This window comes from Schistocerca serialis, chromosome 6, assembly GCF_023864345.2.
Source record: "Schistocerca serialis cubense isolate TAMUIC-IGC-003099 chromosome 6, iqSchSeri2.2, whole genome shotgun sequence".
Classification (NCBI taxonomy): domain Eukaryota; kingdom Metazoa; phylum Arthropoda; class Insecta; order Orthoptera; family Acrididae; genus Schistocerca; species Schistocerca serialis.
In genome coordinates, this window is record NC_064643.1 from 232,438,914 (window position 1) to 232,458,515 (window position 19,602).

The 19,602-nt window shown below is 48.6% G+C and overlaps 1 protein-coding gene across 1 annotated transcript in view; it reads right to left on the reverse strand.

Annotated features, from left to right (window-relative positions):
- Positions 1-5,579: 5,579 nt before the first annotated feature.
- The window catches only part of LOC126484796 (uncharacterized), a 54,390-nt gene continuing 40,367 nt past the window's right edge, over positions 5,580-19,602 (reverse strand). The window contains exon 2 of the mRNA XM_050108392.1: positions 5,580-6,040. Coding sequence (XP_049964349.1) covers positions 5,580-6,040 — 461 coding nt within the window. The remainder of the gene's footprint in view (positions 6,041-19,602) is intronic.

The window sequence follows — 19,602 nt, forward strand, 5'->3', positions numbered from 1 at the left end:
ATAAGGTCGGTTTGTGCGAGGGACGGGAAAAGAGATCGGCCGTGCGCTTTCCAAGGAACCATCCCAGCATTTTAATGGAACAGTTTATTGAAATGTCGGAAAACTTAAATGTGGATAGTCGAACGTGAGTTTCAACCGTCGTCCTCCAGAGTGCAGTTCCGGTGTGCTAAAAATTGCGCCACATCACTCGGTGCAGAGGGAGTCCAAGGAATGTATACAGTAAGCAAATTCGAATGTATGTAGGGTGCAAAAGTCATACGGAGATAAAGAGACTTCGATAGGAAGAGATCTCCACCCCCTAGTACTCTTACAGATTCATGGACAGCCTTACAGAATTCATGGTGTCAGATACCTGCAGCACTAATTCAAACATTATTCAAGACCATGCCATGTCGTGTTGTGGTATATTTGCATGCTCACGAGGGCCCTACACGATATTTGGCTGGTGTACGAGTTTCTTTGGCTCTTCTGTGTATTATTATCATTATCTTTATTGTTATATTACCCATTGTTCGTCATCCAAAATGACTCTGTCTCCAGGAGCGTCATAGCCTGCCAACCCGGCGATCACTGATTCAGTTTGCATTGACTCGGCAGCAGAAAGAGGCGCGCATCAACTGGTGCTCCCAATGACAACGCTGAACACGGAAGAGGAATTATGTCTACGTTTTGATGCGTCATAGTGTTACATACAGCATCACTATGAGCAAGTTGCGTAAACTCAGGGGGAAGTTAACACTGTCAGACTTCATTCGCCGTAGTCATTTACGTGTTTCTGTTGGGTACTCAACACGATCACCTCTGGTTACATAGGCGGTTGTTTAGACAGTAGGATTTAAACAAGATACCTGCTGAGGGCAGCAGTTCTTTCCTGATCTTCGAGGTAACGATGTCGTTACCTAAGACAACTCAACTTGTTTAGTTGCTCAAGCTGTAGAAGAAGGAAGATCAGCGTTTGATGTCTTTAAGAAATGGAATGCAAGCTCGGATTTAGCCTAGCATGGGAAAGGAAATCGGCAGCGCCCTTTCAGCCTTGTTGTTGATGACCTGACCTGCCGTGTATATGGAGTGTTCGACTGTTGCCATGGCCAGCACGTTCCCTCCATGTATCACCCACAGCAACCATCTGGTCACTAGGTGCTGAAAGTCTGGCACACCACAGCTGGCTAGCCATTACGACAATGAGCTCCGGCACAGAATTAATGCAGCATGGAGTGATTTAACCACATCTGTCATCGAAGTACATAACGTCTCCGTCCCAGGCCGGGTTACAGCAGTAACTGCTGCCAGACGTGGAGACCCACTCTACTACATTTCGCATTCTGCACATACAAAAGTCTTCAAAAATTATAAACTTATGTTCTTCCCACAGTACTGTATGCTGACATGAAGCATAATTTTTGCTATCCTCCGAGGATCTGCAGTTGTCATGGTCATTAACATGGTTGATGTTCACCATAATTTACAGTTAAACACATAGAGTATGTGCGTGTCAGCCTTGAAAGGTGCTTTCGCTTTCGTTGAGGGTGCCACCATCCACTGTTATCTGAAATGTCAGTACAATAATATCATCCAGGAGACTTTTTGTCAACAATCTTGATAGTAAAATCTCTTCTAGATAGCGATAAGAAGACATTATGAAGAGTTGAAAACACCAAATAGCAGATAACTGTCTGGTTTCTGTAACGTAAAAAGCAAGAAAATGACACTAAATTAATGCTTTTGTAATATTTGTCCTTTCACAACTGTTCAAAATGGAAAAAAGTTCTTGTATTACTCTCCTGGTTGCAGTGCTCAACATATCAGTTTCCTAATAGCTTGATAATTTATTTCTCGTTATTAATACGTGGAGTAACTGGTGAAGGTGCAGAAATGTCTATTCGGTTCTGAGAACATTACATCAGTATTCATATTATTTACACACTGATAATAATGTCTCTTACAAATGGTATCTTCTTAGGTTAGATAACAACTCCAAGTCCATGTTGCAAAAGGAACCAATTAATGCTTATTTTCCCCTCGGAAACAGGTCAAATGGTGAAGTATGGATGCGAGGACCCAAAATGGTTAGCCTATACTGACAGACATAGTTCACTTAGTGGTGCTCCTATGTCCATGCAGAAAACTTCAGGCCATAAAATTTGTGACATGCCTGTGGGAAGAATGCAAGGATGCAGAATGAGTAGCCTACACTGACAGGCGTAGCTCAGTTAGTGGTGCTGCTATGGCCATGCAGAAAACATTAGGTCATAAAACTTCTGACATGTCTATGGGAAGAATGTTCCACAGAGAGAAACAACAACCTACACGGTTATGTATGTAAATATTAAGGTGCCACATATAAAGATATGTGAACTTATCGCTGTTACATACTGTATGGACTGTATGCTACAGAAAAGTCACATTACGTCAACTCCTCCTATATTAAAAACTACGTACCTATATTTGTCTAAGGGAATTACACCAGTCACTGCATGAGCAGGCATACTTTCAGTTACAGTGAATACAAGTAATCCATTTCCATATGACAATCAAACTACATGATCATTTTGAATTTACTTATCGTTGCCAAGATTGAAAAACATGGATTTATAGAATGTGTCGCTTGATCGTTTCTCATTCCACAATCCCCAAAGAATTTCGGTGAGTTGGAATGCACGCCATCAGTTTCTTTCAAAATGTTACACACTCCATGGGATATTAGGAGAATGTGAACTCATGTTCTCTGTGTAGCAAAGTAAAAGCTGAGAAGTACATGTAGAAAGAATGAGACGTTTGACCGTGACAGCTATTTGATGACAAAGTACTGAGCTTATAATATACGAATCCGGAGTTACGGCAAAATGTGTTAAGAGTGCTTGCGTCTCGGTTATTACACCAGTAGAACTTATTAGCATTACAAGTTTTCGAATAACTGCTGTAAGTTATGAACACTTATTACTAGACCCTCTGTGCACTGTCGTTTCCTGGGATCGACCCATATCTCTGCAGTACTGTTCAGATTTTATGTAAGTGCTAATAAATGGTTTACTGGCTGGATAACGGGTAAGTGAGAGTGAGCGTACAGTATTAAGACAAATTTCGTAAGAACTGCATCTAGTTGTTAATAATATAGCTTAAAAACGAATCTTATATTCAATTAATGTAGCTGTCATTCATGACACTCTGAACTCCGAAGCGAACTGTAAATCAATAAATTAAATGGGAATGACAAGAACGTAGACGGGTGAAATTCATATAATATGTGAACGTTTATACAATAAGGAGATAGTTTAGGTCTCAAAATACTATTCGTATCTCAAATACGAAAGCAATTGTCAGAATTGAATACATACAACAGGTAATGGACAAACAGAAGAGAACGTGCTGTAAGCAGATGAAGCCCACTGATAGAACAGTTTTCGAGTGACCAGCTAAACAGAGCTGTAATCTATGTGTAACTTTCTTACCCATCATTGTGTTACAAGAGAAGAAAATAAATGCATATTATAAAGAATAATCGCATATTTGTAATGACTAAGTTGGAAACACTATCATGAAACTCCTGTTGGAGCTTAGACACAACGAGTTATATTGAGTGATTTTATGGTGGAAGGACAGTTAGTAGGGCATCATACGAGTTACGGTGTCTTCACTGTGGTAAAACTGATTCCATAGCTGAATAAAGCTCACATTGGGTGAGCAACGTCCTTACACATCCATCGAAGACGTCTTTACAGGTGTCCATCACGTAGTTATCTACGTGCTCTAACAGAAGACATGCATAGCATCTGCGAAATTAACGATATACACTACTTGCCATTAAAATTGCTGCACCACGAAGATGAAGCGCTAGGGACGGGAAAATTAACCGACAGAAAGAAGATGCTGTGATATGCAAATGATTAGCTTTTCAGAGCAGCCACACAAGGTTGGCACCGTGGCGACACCTACAACGTGCTGACATTAGGAAAGTTTCCAACCGATTCCTCATACACAAACAGCAGTTGACCGGCATTGCCTGGTGAAACGTTGTTGTGATGCCTCGTGTAAGGAGGAGAAATGCGCACCATCACGTTTCCCACTTTGAGAAAGGTCGGATTGTAGCCTATCGCGATTACGGTTTACCGTATCGCGACATTGCTGCTCGCGTAGGTCGAGATCCAATGACTGTTAGCAGAATATGGAATCGATGGGTTCAGGAGGGTAATACGGAACGCTTTGCTAGAACCCAACGGCCTCGTATCACTAGCAGTCGAGATGACAGGAATCTTATCAGCATCGCTGTGACGGATAGTGCAGCCACGTCTCGATCCTTGAGTCAACAGATGGGGAAATTTGCGAGACAACAAGCATCTGCACGAACAGTTCGAAGACGTTTGCAGTAGCATGGACTATCAGTTCGGAGACCATCCCTGCGGTTACCCTTGACTCTGCATCACAGACAGAAGCGCCTGCGATGGTGTTCTCAATGACGAACCTGGGAGCACGAATGGCAAAACGTCATTATTTCGGATAAATCCAGGTTCTGTTTACCGCATCATGATGGTCGAATTCGTGTTTGGCGACATCGTGGTAAACCCACATTGGAAGCTGGTATTCGTCATCGCCATACTGGCGTATCACCCGGCATGATGATATGGGGTGCCATTGGTTACGTGTCTCGGTCACCTCTTGTTCGCACTGACGGCCCTTTGAACTGTGGACGTTACATTTCAGATGTGTTACGACCCGTGGCGCTATCCTTCATTCGATCCCTTCGAAACCCTACATTTCAGCAGGATAATGCACGACCGCATGTTGCGGGTACTGTACGGGCCTTTCTGGATACAGAAAATGTTCGACTGCTGCCCTGGCCAGCACATTCTCCAGATCTCTCACCAATTGAAAACGTCTGGTCAATGGTGACCGAGCAACTCGCTCGTCACAATACGCCAGTCACTACTCTTGATGAACTGTGGTATCGTGTTGAAGCTGCATGGGCAGCTGTACCTACACACGCTATCCAAGCTCTGTTTGACTCAATGCCCAGGCGTATCAAGGCCGTTATTAGGGCCAGAGGTGGTTGTTCTGCGTACTGATTTCTCAGGATCTATGCACGTAAATTGCGTGAAAATGTAATCACATGTAAGCTGTAGTAAAATATATTTGTCCAATGAATACCCGTTTATCATCTGCATTTATTCTTGGTATAGGAATTTTAATGGCCAGTAGTGTATGTTAAGCGCTTTTCAAACTCTAGTAATATAACGAAAACAGTTGTAAGGCGATGTATGTCCAGTTGTTTCCTCGGAATCCGATGTCGGAAAGTTATATACCCCTTTTCACATATCTTGCAAGTTGTTACAGTAAAATAATATTGACGAATCACGTTTTACCACAGCAATTCGCCTGCCACAGACTCCCAGAAAACAATGTGCGAAAATAAAATGTATGCCAATCAAGAGAAAATATCCTTTATTTGATGATAATAACGTATGACATACATGATCACGCTAAACTTAGCAGAAGACTGAGATTTAAGAAGCTCTGAGTGTGTTAGAAAATTGCTGAGACTACAACTGGTTTTACATTAATGCAGATGGAATGAGAGAACTTGATCAGACGCCAGCGGCAGCCGTGATCCAGGAACGGAGGTGGCCGACGTTAGTATGGACGCCGCCATCGGTCTCGCAGTACTCCCTTCCCCATGAGACGATGCCGACCTGAGTGCCGCCACTGACGAGCGGACCGCCGGAGTCTCCGTAGCAGGTGCTCTTGCCGGCCTCGCCGGCGCAGATCATGCGGTCTGTGGCGCCAAACCTGGCTACTAAGCTGGCGCGGTCGATGACGGTGATGTCCACCTTCATCAGATTGAACGGTGGCGACTGGTTCGAGGTGGCTGTGGCACCCCAGCCGGTGATGGTGACTGCGAGCCCGCCGGGTGGGTCGTAGCCGTCGGCAGGGAGACCCACAACCTGTATGTTGCCACCGATGGGGAGAGGACTGGCCGCCTTCAGCGTACCAAGCACTTCGTTAGTTCTGATAATGTGCGTAGAGGACTCAGGGTGACACAGTGAGTCTGTTAACAAAACAATTTCTTGACCCACACAAAACACTCATCAAATGATATAGGTAAATGCCAAAGCTGAATCACGAAATTTGTCAAGAAACAAGGCTTTGCAGTACAACAAAAGAAAAAATACGAAAAATATAAATTTGTAGTTATATCAGTCGAGAGAAAAAAAGTGTTAGTCATTTCTTATCTGACTTTGTTCGTCATTCTGTTCAGACCCCATTTTATCAGTAAAGGGTAATGTAATAAGTTGAAATATACGTCAGATACTGAAGTCTATAGACCCTTGGCGGCGTAATAAATGTAACCTTATAAGTCAATACAACTAAAAGCTAGGGCCATTTACGTGACATAATTTGGTACTCACAAACTCACTCATCAAAACGTACACGGTAGTTCCCGTTGGCGTAGAATCATGAAATTTTGCCAGAAGCAATGTTTCAAAGTACAAGTGAGGCGAAAAACCCTAAAACTTTTTATTTATAACTATAAGACATGAATCAGTACTTCTGCATGTATGATTGACTTTTATCACTGCGATACAGGCAGCCTGAATACTGTGCTGCGGAACGGTGTAATAATGGTCGCCTGCTTCCTACAGGATTGTATATCACATATTCTAGTACCTTCCGCCGCGGAAGTCGAACACGCGCCAGAACTAATGGACGTGGTCAGCCCATAGAGGGCTCCGCCTCCGCGGCGGCTATTCCGCGCAGCGGCTCTCGCGCAGCGAGGGCGCCGCCGCTAAGCCACGTGCCGACAGCGGCCAATAGCAGCTCCCTCCGGTTTCGTATATAAGGACCTGCTCTGCCCTAGTCCACACATTCGAGGGTTGGATTCCCTCTCTTCTTCATCGAAGAGTTTCACTGCCTGGGCTACTCTCAGGGTGCGCCTTCGACGTGGAAGATCCCTGCCGTGTCGTCTGCTTGCCGTCCATACTGCCTGCCGGTGCTCGCCGCCGCCGCTTGGTCGCCGCCTTCCGGTCCTCGCAGCCGCCGCCGCCGTCGCCGCCTGCCGGGGCTCGCCGCCCCCGCCTGGTCGCCGCCTGCCGGTGCTCGCCGCCGCCGCCGCCGCCGCCGCCGCCGCCGCCTGCTGATCGCCGCCGACGCCGCCGCCTGCCGGGGCTCGCCGCCGCCGCCGCCGCCGCCGCCGCCGCCGCCGCCGGTGCCCGCCTGATCGCCACCAGCGCCGCCGTCCTGACCCTGGTCTACTGACCCTGGTCTACGGCCGTCTTCGTCTTCATCCGTCTTCGTCTTTGTCTGTCCCCAGTTTCTGTCCTCTCCTCTTCGTTCTGTTCGTTCTTGTTTGTCTCTCCCGTCATGTCCGCCCCCACCACCACTGTCACTACTACCACCACCGCCATTGTCTATACCTCCCCTTCCGCCGCCTCCACCACTATAACTTGGTGTGCCCAGTCCCACCCCCCTCCTTCCATTCCACCTCTCCTCACTCTCCCTTCACCCTCTATCTTTGTCGCCCCCTCTCCCGCTTCTTCCTCCCGCTCCTCTCGTTCTGATCCCTTCCCCCCACTCCCCCAGCCTGTCACTGCAGCTCCGGCTCGGGTGGTGGCCCGTCGGGCCACTGCCCACGCCCAGCTCTCCCCGTCACCTTCGCCATCACCGCCGCCACTGCCACCGTCATCGTCATCGTCGCTGTCGCCTTCACCGTCACCGTCACCATCTCCGGCGCCGACTCCGGCCCCGGGACCTGCCCCTCCCCGCCACATTCCCGTTGTTCCCAACCCCCACACCTCCTCCACCGCCGTCAAGCGCCCCGGTGGCACTCCTGCTTCCTCTGCTTCCAAAAAGGCTGCGCCTCGTCCTCCTTCCCCCACCCCTGATGCCATGGAAGTCTCCCCGCCTATCCCTGCCCCCTCATCCTCCTCCTCTCCCCCTTCCTCCTACCGCTACCTCCTCTCCCGTCCTGATCCCTCTCTCCTTGAAGCCCGGAACCTCACCCTCTTCCTTCGCCAGCATTGTCCTGGTGCCCCCATCTCCCTCCTCACTCCTCGCCGAGATTCTGTTCTCATCTCCTCCCCCAGCCAAACCCTCCATACTGACATCCTCTCCCGTCTCCCCATCACCCGTTTTGGTCCCAACGCCTCCCTTACCCCTGCTCCTTCTCCATCTCCTACCCGCCAACCCCAACCCCTGCGTCGCCCGCCGACCCTCACCGCCGTGATCACGCGGCTCAGTCCGTCGATCACGGAGGAGGAGGTGTTGGCGGAGCTCCAGGCCGATCCCACGCTGGAGGTGCGGGCGGTCCGCCGCATTTTCAACTCGGCCGGCCCCACCCGCCTTATGCGGGTTTTCTCTGAGGACGCCCCCTCCATTGACCGTCTCCTGAAGGAGGGTGCCCTCCTCTTCCACCAGCGGTACAAGGTCGACCCTTCCCGTTCCCCTCCTCAATCCCTGCGCTGCCAGCGGTGTCTGCGCTATAATGCGCACCCCACAGCTGAGTGCCGCGAGGCCCCCACCTGCCCGCATTGTCGGCAGGCGCACTTCCTCCGGCAGTGCCCTAACCTCCAATCCCCTCCCTCCTGTAATACCTGCAATCTCCCTCATCCCACCTACTCCCAAAAGTGTAAAGCCCGACCCCCTCCAACCACTCCTGAACTCACCGTACCTGTCCGTCCTCTGGACGCCCCCACCCCTCCTGGCAATTCCCTTCGTCCCCCACCCACCGCTGAGGACATCATCAGGTTCCTCACCATCGTCCTCCAGAATGTTCATCCCTTTCAGCGCCCTCACACCCTCCAGCAGATCTCCCTTGCTGCCCGTTCCATCTTCCAACTCAAGATGTACGCCACCTACTCCAACAACCAGGCCCATTTCACCTTCTCCCGTCTTGACACCCTCGTTTAAATCCCAGTCATGGCGCGACAGCAACGTATCCTTTTCAACAACATACGCTCCCTTCCCGCCAACAAAAACCTGTTCCTGCACACCCTTACCACCCACCGCGTGGATGCCTTCCTCCTCAATGAAACCTTCCTGCAACCCCACCACACAGTCCACACTTCGCCCTACCTCCTCCACCGCTCCGATAATCCCCTCCCGATTGCGCGTGGCGGAGTTGCCATTGGGCACCACCGCCAGATCCCCGTTCGGCTCCAACCTCTCCTTCCCGACCCCACCGAACACCGAACACCTGATCCTTAGTGTCTTCTTCCCCGGCCTTACCATTACCTGCGCCACCATCTATGTTCGCCCCAACGCTCCTCTTCCCTTCAACTTCCTCTCCCACATTGACCGTACCTTCTCCTCCTACGTGATCGCCGCCGCCCAGTTACGGCGGTGGCATCGGTTCCTCTCCTCCCTTCAAGGCGACCTCATTCCCATCCCCCAGCACACCCGTCCCGAATCCAACTCCACTCCTGATGTTGTCCTATCCTCCCCCAACCTCCTTGGCCGCATAACAGTGGATGTCCTGGAGCCTATTGGTAGCGACCATCTCCCTGTCCTCCTCACCATTTCAGACGGTCGTCGCCCTCGCCCCGACCCTCGTACTGCTCCTCCCCCTAAGTATGTCCACGACTATTCCCGAGCCGACTGGAATGCCTACCGGGATACCCTTTCCACCCAGGTCCATAGCCACCCTCTCACCTACCACCACCCTGACGATGTCACCCATGCCGCCTCCTTTCTCCAGCAGACCTTGTCTGAGGCCGTGGAGGCCCACGTTCCTACTGTCGCCATCCACCCCCACCGTCCTACCTTACCCCCACAGGCCGTTCTCCTCCTCCGTGAATCCCGTCGTCTCTACCGTGTCTTCCTCCACACGCGTGACCCAGACACACTACGACGCCACCGGCAACTCCAGCGACACGTTCGTAATTTGCTCGCGGCTAAGAAACGCCGGGACTGGCGACAGACATGCACCCGTTTAAATGCAACCCTACCAATCAACTCGTCCAAGTTCTGGTCAGCCTTCCATCGCCTTACCGGAACTAAACCCTCCCCGTACTATCCTCTTCTCCACGATGATCACCCCTTCCCTGACACCCTTAGTAAGGCCAATCACTTTGCCTCCTACCTCTCTGATGTTTTCTCCATCCCCGACGATCCCCGGTTCGATTACTCCCTCTTCCTGGATATCCGTGATCGAACTGACTCCTCTGTCCCTCCCCTCGCTCCTGGTTTCCAGTACTTGGACAACATTACACACACGGAACTCAATACCGCTCTCACTACACAGGATCTCATTGATACACTCCGCACCAAACGCAACACCGCTCCTGGTCACGATCGTGCCACCTACCGTCACCTTCGTGAAGCTCCTGTCTCTTTCCTCTCCACCCTGGCCAGGCTCTACAATGTAGTCCTGTCCACCGGTTACTACCCCGACCTGTGGAAAACCTCCCGTATCCTCATGTTCCTTAAACCCGGCAAACTGCCGTCCGCCGTCTCCTCCTACCGTCCCATCAGCCTTACCTCGGTCTTCAGCAAGGTCCTGGAATCTATCCTCACCCGCCGCATCCACCAGCATCTCCGCCAGCACCGCCTCCTTCCCGTCACCCAGTGTGGCTTTCGGCCGTCCTTCTCTTCCGACGACCTTCTCCTTCACCTCACTTATCTCCTTTCCGAACAGCTTAATTCCCGTCGCTCCGCAATCTTCCTCTCCCTGGACCTCGAACGTGCATATGACCGCGTATGGCATTCCGGTCTCCTCTTCAAGCTCCAAACCTTCGCCCTTCCCATCAACTACGTCCGTCTGATCGGCTCCTTTCTCTCCCGCCGTCCTTCCTATGTCACCATCCATAACACCGATTCCTACACCTTTTTCCCCTCCGCCGGTGTGCCCCAAGGCTCCGTCCTCTCCCCCCTTCTGTACCTGTTGTACACGGCGGACATGCCGCCGCCGTCACCCCCCGACCACCTTCTCCAGTTTGCCAATGACACCGCCTTCCTTGCCCTTGCCCCCACCCTACAGCGCTCCCAACGCCTTCTCCAATCCCATCTCGACCGGTTCACCGCTTGGTGCAACCAGTGGTTGCTCAAGGTCAATCCTTCCAAAACCCAGGCGATCATTGTAGGCAAAACCACCCCTTCCTTCCGCCTCCTTGATTTCTATCTCACCGTCTATGGCCGTCCCATCGCCCTCACCCCCACCCTTAAGTACCTTGGCGTCACCCTCGACCGTCGCCTCTCCTGGACTCCCCATCTCCAGACAATCCAAGCCAAGGCACGTTCCCGCCTCCGTCTCCTCAAGCTCCTTTCCGGCCGTACGTGGGGTCTGGACCCCTCCACCATCCTCCACACCTATAAATCCCTCATCCGCCCCATCCTTTGTTATGCCCATCCAGCATGGATCTCCGCTCCCCCTACCTTTTATAAATCCCTCCAAATCCTTGAACGCCATGCTCTCCGCCTCGCCTATCGCATCCGTCTCCCCTCCCCCACGCGGATCCTCTACGATCTCATCCCCTTCCCCCACCTCCTCCTTTTCCTTGAGAGGATACGGATCCTGTACACCTCCCGCAAACTCGATCCTCCTCACCCGCTCGTCTCCCCGATCCTCTCCCACCCCCGCCAGCTGCCGCGTATGTATTCGCACGTCCCACCCGGTCTCCATCTCTCCACCCTCCTTACCCTCTCCCAAGGTGGCTTCCGCCAGCTCCCCCTCCCTGATGATGCCCTCCTCCCTTCCATCTACCCCTCCTACCAACTTTGATCCTCCCGCCCTCCTCCTGTACTTATTCCTCCGGGCACCCTCCCTCCCTCCTCTCCCTTCTCCCTCCCTCCTCCTTTTCTCCCCCCCTTCTCCCCCGGGCCTCCCCTCCCCTGTTCCTCTCCTCCTGCCCCCGACTCCTCAGCCATTGGCCTCCTTTTTCTCCCCTCTCCCCCACCTCCCCCTTCTATCCCTCTTGGCAGGTCCCCGGACTCGCACACATTACGTGGACATTCGCGCGCCGGAGGTCGCCGCCATCAGTGTTTTGTGTGTTTAGTGTTTAGTGTTCATCGTCCCCTCCATCGTTCACCAGTGCCATCATCATCTTCAGTGGTTGTGCGTCGTCTCATCAGCTAGCAGTGTGGATTATCAACGAGTGTGAACGGCTCCATGATTGTCTCTATGTGTCTCCTGTTTTATTGCCCACCGCTCTGTGACCTATGTGTCTTCTCCCTGTTTTTGCTGCTTGTGTCTTCTATGGCTGAAGAGCAGCGTAGTGTGCTGCTGACAGCCTGCCTGTTGTACAGGTTTTAAAATAACAATAAAGTAAAAAAAAAAACCCTAGTCCAGAGGATACGGATCCTGTACACCTCCCGTAAACTTGATCCTCCTCACTCGCTCGTGTCCCCGATCCTCTCCCACCCCCACCCGCTGCCGCGCCTGTATTCCCACATCCCACCCGGTCTCCATCTCTCCACCCTCCTTACCCTCTCCCAAGGTGGCTTCCGCCAGCTCCCCCTCCCTGATGATGTCCTTGTCCCCTCCATCTACCCCTCTTATCAAATTTGATCCTCCCCCCACCTCCTGTGTCCTCTCCTTTAGGCACCCTCCCTCCCTCCCTCCCTTCCCTTCCCTCCTCTTTCCTTTCCCCCCTCCCTCCTCCCCTCTCCACCGGGCTTCCCCTCCCCCTTCCTCCCTCCCCCTCTCTCCTTTGCCCATGGCATCTCTGCTCCCCCCTCTCCCATTCCCCTTCCCATTCCTCCTCCTCCACCTCCTCTCTTGGCAGGTCCCCGGACTCGTACACGCTCAGTGAACATTCGCGCGCCGGAGATCATCGCCGTCAGTGTTTCGTGTGTGTGCCTTCGTTTGTGTGTAGTGTTGTTCGCCGTCACGCCCCCACCGTTCACGTGCCGTCGCCATCATCCATGTTCTGTGCATCGTGTCGCCCAGTGTTAGTGATGTTTCTCGGCCAGCGTGAACGGCTCCATGTTTTTTCGATTTTTAGTGTCTACATTTTTTTTGCCCACCGTTATTACTGTCTACTCTGTGCCACCTTTATGTACTACTTGTTGTAACACTCAAGGCTGAAGAGCGGCGTATTGTGCTGCTGCCAGCCCGCCTTTGTATAAGGTGTTAAAATCACAATAAAGAAAAAAAAAAACCCTAGTCCAGTTACTATGGTACTCGCTTTGGATTTCGTTTCTATCTCGGCGGTACTGCGTTCTGGTCGTTATTTGTTGTTACCACTTGCGTGGCTCTGGTTCCGAGTGGATTTACGTTTGGTGTTTGGTGTTGTGGCTTCCCCAAGCCTCCGTTGTTTATCTGTTCCTTGTTGTGTCGCTCGTAGTTGGTCGTGGTCGGTTGTTGTCAGTTGTCGTAGGACTGTCGTCCGACTCGTCCTGTGTTTACCCGGTGGTGCGTGCTCCACCACCGGCGGCTTCCCCGCCTGGCGGCTCCGATCCGCAGCCCAAGGCGTTCCCGCTGTTGGTTGTGGTTGCTACACATATTACTGAAGTTAAAACTTTGTTGGAAAATCTTGGAAACCCTGGTAGTGATATCTTTCCTGTATCAATGGTGATAACGAGAGAAAACTGTAAAGATTCTCTATTCCCAGAATGGATGAACTCTCTGTATACATAATGAAGATCGTATCGAACCCTCAGTGCTCGAGTCCATTTCTCAGCTGGTCAGTCTTTTTTAAAATATAATAGAATATTCGAAATGCTCTTCTTCACAAAAATTTCTGTGTGATATATGAGGTCTTAATATTTAACTTAACTGACTCTTCTTTATTCAATACAGCATACGGCTGTGCATCAGTGATAAGGAGCATTCTCATCATCAGCGTGCACCATATCAGTAATATGCATGCTGTCATAATACGCAACCGTAACTTTGAAACACCTTCTGTATGATGTATTAGTTTCACGAAACCTGCTTGGTCAAAACAGTGATGGCCAAGGTTCCAATCAGATCTCTGATTGTGAACGAAAATACGATCTTTCGCGGAAGACAATTGTATGTGGTATTTATCAAAGTAGATAAAGATATCTTGTATAACCCTAACAAATAAACACGGGACTATTCAATAACAGTAAAATATGCACTTGGCATGCATATTGGCCCTTCTTATCTTACTTACTTGTTAAACTGCACTTTGCAGTGAGAACAGTTCGATATTTCCACCAACTGATACAAAAGAAATTGTAACTAATTATATATTTCTACACGAATAAACTACCCATCGCAGTAGCTTTCCTATTTATTATTTCTGTCAGTGCAAGAACTTTGTCGTGGATGATATCTCAACAGTCTATGCTGTTAGCAGCTAACATCTTAGACTACGGATGATGCGCGGACATAGAAATATATACAAGAAGAAGCAAGAATATAGAATCGTCAGTTTCATATAATAAATGCTGAGAAATGACAATGGATTATTTACAGAGCTAACCATAAAGAACTGAAGTTATTAATACTCCTGAAAGTGAAGGAACAGAAATTAAATACTAAAAATGCTTTTTCCACTTACACCGTCGATAACACTGCAAAAATGAAGATGACACCTCATCATGTTAATCAACTTGTGACATTATTTGGGTGCCATCTATTTTCAAAGTTCACACTCATAACTGAAACTTTACAAAATTTGTTTTCAAAATCACATTAGCCAAGTACAATCCACACACATGAGCCATGCCCTCCACCTAACGCTCCCGCCACCAGTTTTACAGTTATTGCATAGTCATGGCAACTGGAGAGCTGAATCAGTAATTCCAAGGCTTCATTTCGTCCTGTGTTGCATGGGTTGGCGTTGAGTCCCATTTCTTTATTTCGTGAAATAGAGAGATCCAAGACCTCGATTTTTCGTAAATTTTCCCCCACTACTTTACCAGAACAGTGATATTTTCTCTTTTCAGTTGAGGTAGTTGTGTCTACTGACGAATACATCTACAGTACAGTGTGATCATTTTTCTTAGCAATTTCTACATTCGCTGTGCAGTTTTATAAATTGGGTGTAGTATCAAGAAGTCCTGACTGGGCTCCTTAGACCAGTTTTGAGTGGTTTTTGGAATTTGGGCATTTTACGAAACTTCGTTCGGTCCCCTCTCCGATGCAGGGTTGTGGGGTGACCAATGACCAAGTGTTACCTCTGCAGGGTTGGGTCCAGGGGAGTATATCGGTCAGTGATTTTTCCTGGCCTATGTCTCTCGCCTTGATTAAGCGACTGCCTGTTGACCTAATTATGGGGTGCGATTTCATCAATAAAACTGCGTTGATCTTGGATTATTCCGGACACACCTTTTCCTTTACGTTTTCTCCTAGGGAGAGGTTTGGCCTTTGCAAGTGCTCTAAACCTAGTTTATGGCAAACTGCCGGAGCCTTGGCCGTTGAGGCCGCAGGTAATGAATTCGATTTGGCCCATCTCTTGCCCCACCAGGCTTCTCATTTGATCGATTTGTTGCACAGTTTTCCCCAACTCCTTAGTGATAACCTGGGTGTCACTGGCGTTATCGAGTTTCATATCCGTCTGTTCGATGATATTCCTGTTAGGCAATCTCCATACCATCTCTCACCCCCAAAGATGAAGATACTCAATGCTAAGATATCTCAGATGCTCCAACGAGGAGTGATTAGGCCCTCTACTTCTGCTTACGGTTCCCCAATATTTCTTGTGCGTAAAGGTCAGGGGCGCGATTTCAGACCTATGGTTGACTACCACCGTTTGAACGCCAAGGTTGTACTTGAATCAGTACCTCTGCCGGATATGTATAATTCTTTTACTTGGTTTGCTGGTGCTAACTGGTTTACGGTCCTTGATTTGAATCAGGCCTTTTATCAGATTCCTTTGGGTGACGAATGTAAACATGTTACTGCGTTTTGTACAGATAGGAACTTGTTCGAGTTTAACAGAGTTCCCTTTGGGCTAGCAACCGGAGCAGCGGTGCTTACTCATTTGTTGGATAATATCCTTGGCGACTTAAAGTTAGTCTGTGTCTAAAATTATTTGGAAGACTTGGTTATCTACAGTCGTCTGTTTGAGGATCATTTCGAAAATATCCAACAAGTCATGTTGAGGTTACAGCGAGCCGGTCTAACTGGTAAGCCTAGCAAAATCACGCTGGTTAAGCAGGAGATATCTTTGTTAGGCCATATAGTGTCTAGTCAAAGTATTCGCGTTGACCAAGAGCGGACTAAGGCCATGTGGGCATTGCGTCCCCCTACTGATAAACGGGGGATGCTAAATTTATAGGCATGGCAAATTACTTTAGGCGTTTTGTTCCCAATTTAGCCAAGTTGGTGGCACCCCTAGATCAGTTACGCCGAAAGGGCGTGCGTTTTGAATGTGGACCGGCCCAGGGGGCTGTCTTTGAGCACATTAAGACAGCGATAGCCAACCCGCCGGTTCTTAGGGTACCCGACTTTAATAAAAGGTTTATTCTTGAAACAGACGGTTCTAATGCCGGTATTTCAGCTGTTCTCCTCCAGGAGTTTGAGAGGCACAAACAGCCATTAGCCTAAGCGTCTCGTCGGTTAACTGACGCTGAGTGCCGGCCGGTGTGGCCGAGCGATTCTACGCACTTCAGTCTGGAACTGCGCTACCGCTACGGTCCCAGGTTCGAATCCTGCCTCCGGCATGGATGTATGTGATGTCTTTAGGTTAGTTAGGTTTAAGTAGTTCTTACTTCTAGGGGACTGATGACCACAGATGGTAAGTCCCGTAGTGCTCAGAGCCATTTTTGACGCTGAGCTTAAATACCCTGTCTACGAGTGGGAGGCCTTGGTCGTTTTATTTGCCTTAGAGAAGTACTGCTTCTACACTGAACATCGGGTTTGGAAACCGACAATCAAGCTTTGAGCTGGGTGTTGGCTAGGCTGCGTAAAACTGGCCGTATTGCTAAGTGGGCAGTACATATTTGGGCATTTCAGTTTGAAGTCAAATATGTGAAGTGCTCTGAAAATGTCCTTGCGGATGTCCTCAGTCAGATGTTCACCGAAGCTACATATAGTGAGAGAAGGCAGCAGGTAGAGGGCGACAACCTTAATTGTATGGTGTTTTGTGAAATTCCCCTTTTGTTCAAAGACGTTGCTCAGCATCAGGATCAGGACACTGTTTGGGCCGGTATTAAGCAAGTTGACAAGACAGCTGTCGAACGAGTATGTCATTTAGAGGGGTATTCTTTGTAGGAAGGTGGGAAATGCTAAGCAGTCTAAGATCTGTTTATGTGCAACCTTGTTGCGTCCAGTCTTTCGGTATTTTCATGACTCGTTAGTGGATGGGCATTTAGGGACTTATAAGAATCTCCAAAAATTCGAGGAGCATTTAACTTGGCCCTCCATGAACCGGGATGTGAGAGAGTGATATCCTAATGCCGCTTGTGTAATGTAGCCCAGAAATGCTCTTCAACAACGTTGGTTGAGTTCGAAACGGGAGTCACGTCCAATGCAAAAGCGCTTCATTGATTATTTGGCGCCTTTACCTCGTACTAGAATGGGTCATCGATATGTACTAGCTGTGATTGATGCGTTCTTCAGATTTACTTGGCTCCTTCCCAGCCAGAACATTACTGTTGCCACCACTATTAATTATTTAACTAGTGTCTTCAGTGTGTTTGGACCACCCAAGCACCTAGTTAGAGATAACGCCCCTCCCTTTCTTTCAGCCCATTTCAAGGCCTTCTGTTTTCAGAACTGTATCAAGCGCGTCACTACCACCCCATATTATCCCCAGGGGTCCTTTGCAGAGAGAGTTAACCGAAATCTTAAGTCCTCTTTGATTATTTATCATCAGAAAACCCCATATAAATGGGACTCCATTCTTCCCTGGCTTTGTTTTGCCTTTAACACCGCCAGTCATGAAGCCTTACGAGCTACGCCTGCATCCTTGATCATTTCCTATCCAATTAATTACTGTCTTTCGAACTTGTGGGGAATTAAAGATCTTATTCCAGCCAATATTAATCCGCGTGTTATCAAGGAAAACTTGAACCGGGCCAGGTATAATATACTTAGAGCCTATAATAAGCAAGCGGAGCATTATAATCGTAATCGGGAATTCTTCAAGGACAGGCTGCGGGACCAATTTTATGTCCGCTGTTTCCAGGGGAGGCAGGTATGCGGTGGGAATCTTAGTAAATTTATTCCTCATTTTTTGTGGCCTAGCACTATCATGTGTATAATGGACCCACTAAATCTGTTGGTCAAGGAAAACAGCTCAGTTAACAATATAGGGTTCCCCTTAGTCAAATTAATTTTAAGTAGCTCAGGGTTTGGATTACACCTCCCTAGGTTAAGTTTGAAGTGGTGAGGCTGAGAAGTGCTGGCACCACCTTATATGTTGGTTTCAACCTTGTCTGTTACTCTGCGTTGGGTTCACTGCGGTTATTGTGGTTATGCCTTGATTCCTGTTCTTTCCACGTGTGACAGTAGCAGTGTGTATCGATATTCGCACCTGGCACTATCTTTTATCTGGTGCTTATAGTTTCTGGCTAGCTGGTGTTCCTCCAGTCGGTCTGTTGGTGCGGAACAGTCAGGAAATCTCCACACAGTGCAGTGGGCCGGACCCGTTGGTAGTCTCTACGCAGTGTCGGACTGTTTGGGAGCTGTTATGATTGCAACGGGGTTCGTGGCTCACTAAGCCAGGACATCAAAGTTGAGTGCCCGTCTGTTCACATTGTGCCATTGGTTTTCATGGTTGGCTTTTGGGGGTATTCCCGTGAGCAACAGCGAGTGTTCGAGTAGGAGGAAGGTTGGCCACCACTCCCGTGTAGTTTCACTATATTTTGGATATCCTTTTACGTTTTGGCTTTGGTGTTCCTGGTTGGTATACTGGTCGAGTGGAAGGCAAATCTTCTTTCTGGTGGGTCCGTTGACTGTCTCTTCGTTGCGATGCCGGCGGATTGGATATAGTTTGGTTGACCACCTGTCTCCCCTAAGCAAACATTTATATTTCAAGTGCAGACTGACCAACAGAAACTTCTGCGCGCCACTGGCTGTACTGCTTTTTTATTGGTGTTTGATTGTGTATTTTAATGGCTCATAGCTGATGGTTTGAATTTGTATGCTTATAGTTGGGTTTCAAACAATGGGCCCTCAGCCACTTTAAAACTGAAAGTTCATTACTTGTCATATCTTGGATTGGTTGGGCCTTCAACCTAATTCAAAATATTTTTTGGGATAAAGCTTTAGGCCTTCTGACTTGAAAAATCATTGCAGTTGTGTTTTTCAATCATGGGCTTTCAGCCATCTTAAAATTAAAATTCCTTACTTGTCAAGTCTTAGATTATTTGCGTCCTCAGCCTCATTAAAAAAAATGTTATTTAGGGATAAAGCCTTGGTGTTTCTATCTTGTAAATATTTATTGTAGTTGTGTTTTGAATCATGGGCCTACAGCCGTTTTAAAAGTAAAATTCCTTATTCTTAAGCCATAAATTGTTGGGGCCTTCAGCCTCCTTTTTTAAAATTATTTAAGGATTAAGCTATGGGCTGTCTGTCTTTGAAAATTTATTGTAGTTGTGTTTTTAAATCATGGGTCTTCAGCCATTTTAAAATTAAAATTTGGAAATTTCATGGTATGTGGCTGAGATTGTATGGATGATGTGTAAGAGTTCCGAGAGAAAGTTCACAGCATAGTCGAAATAACCTAGGAAACATGTGGGCGGGTATTTTCCTGCAGC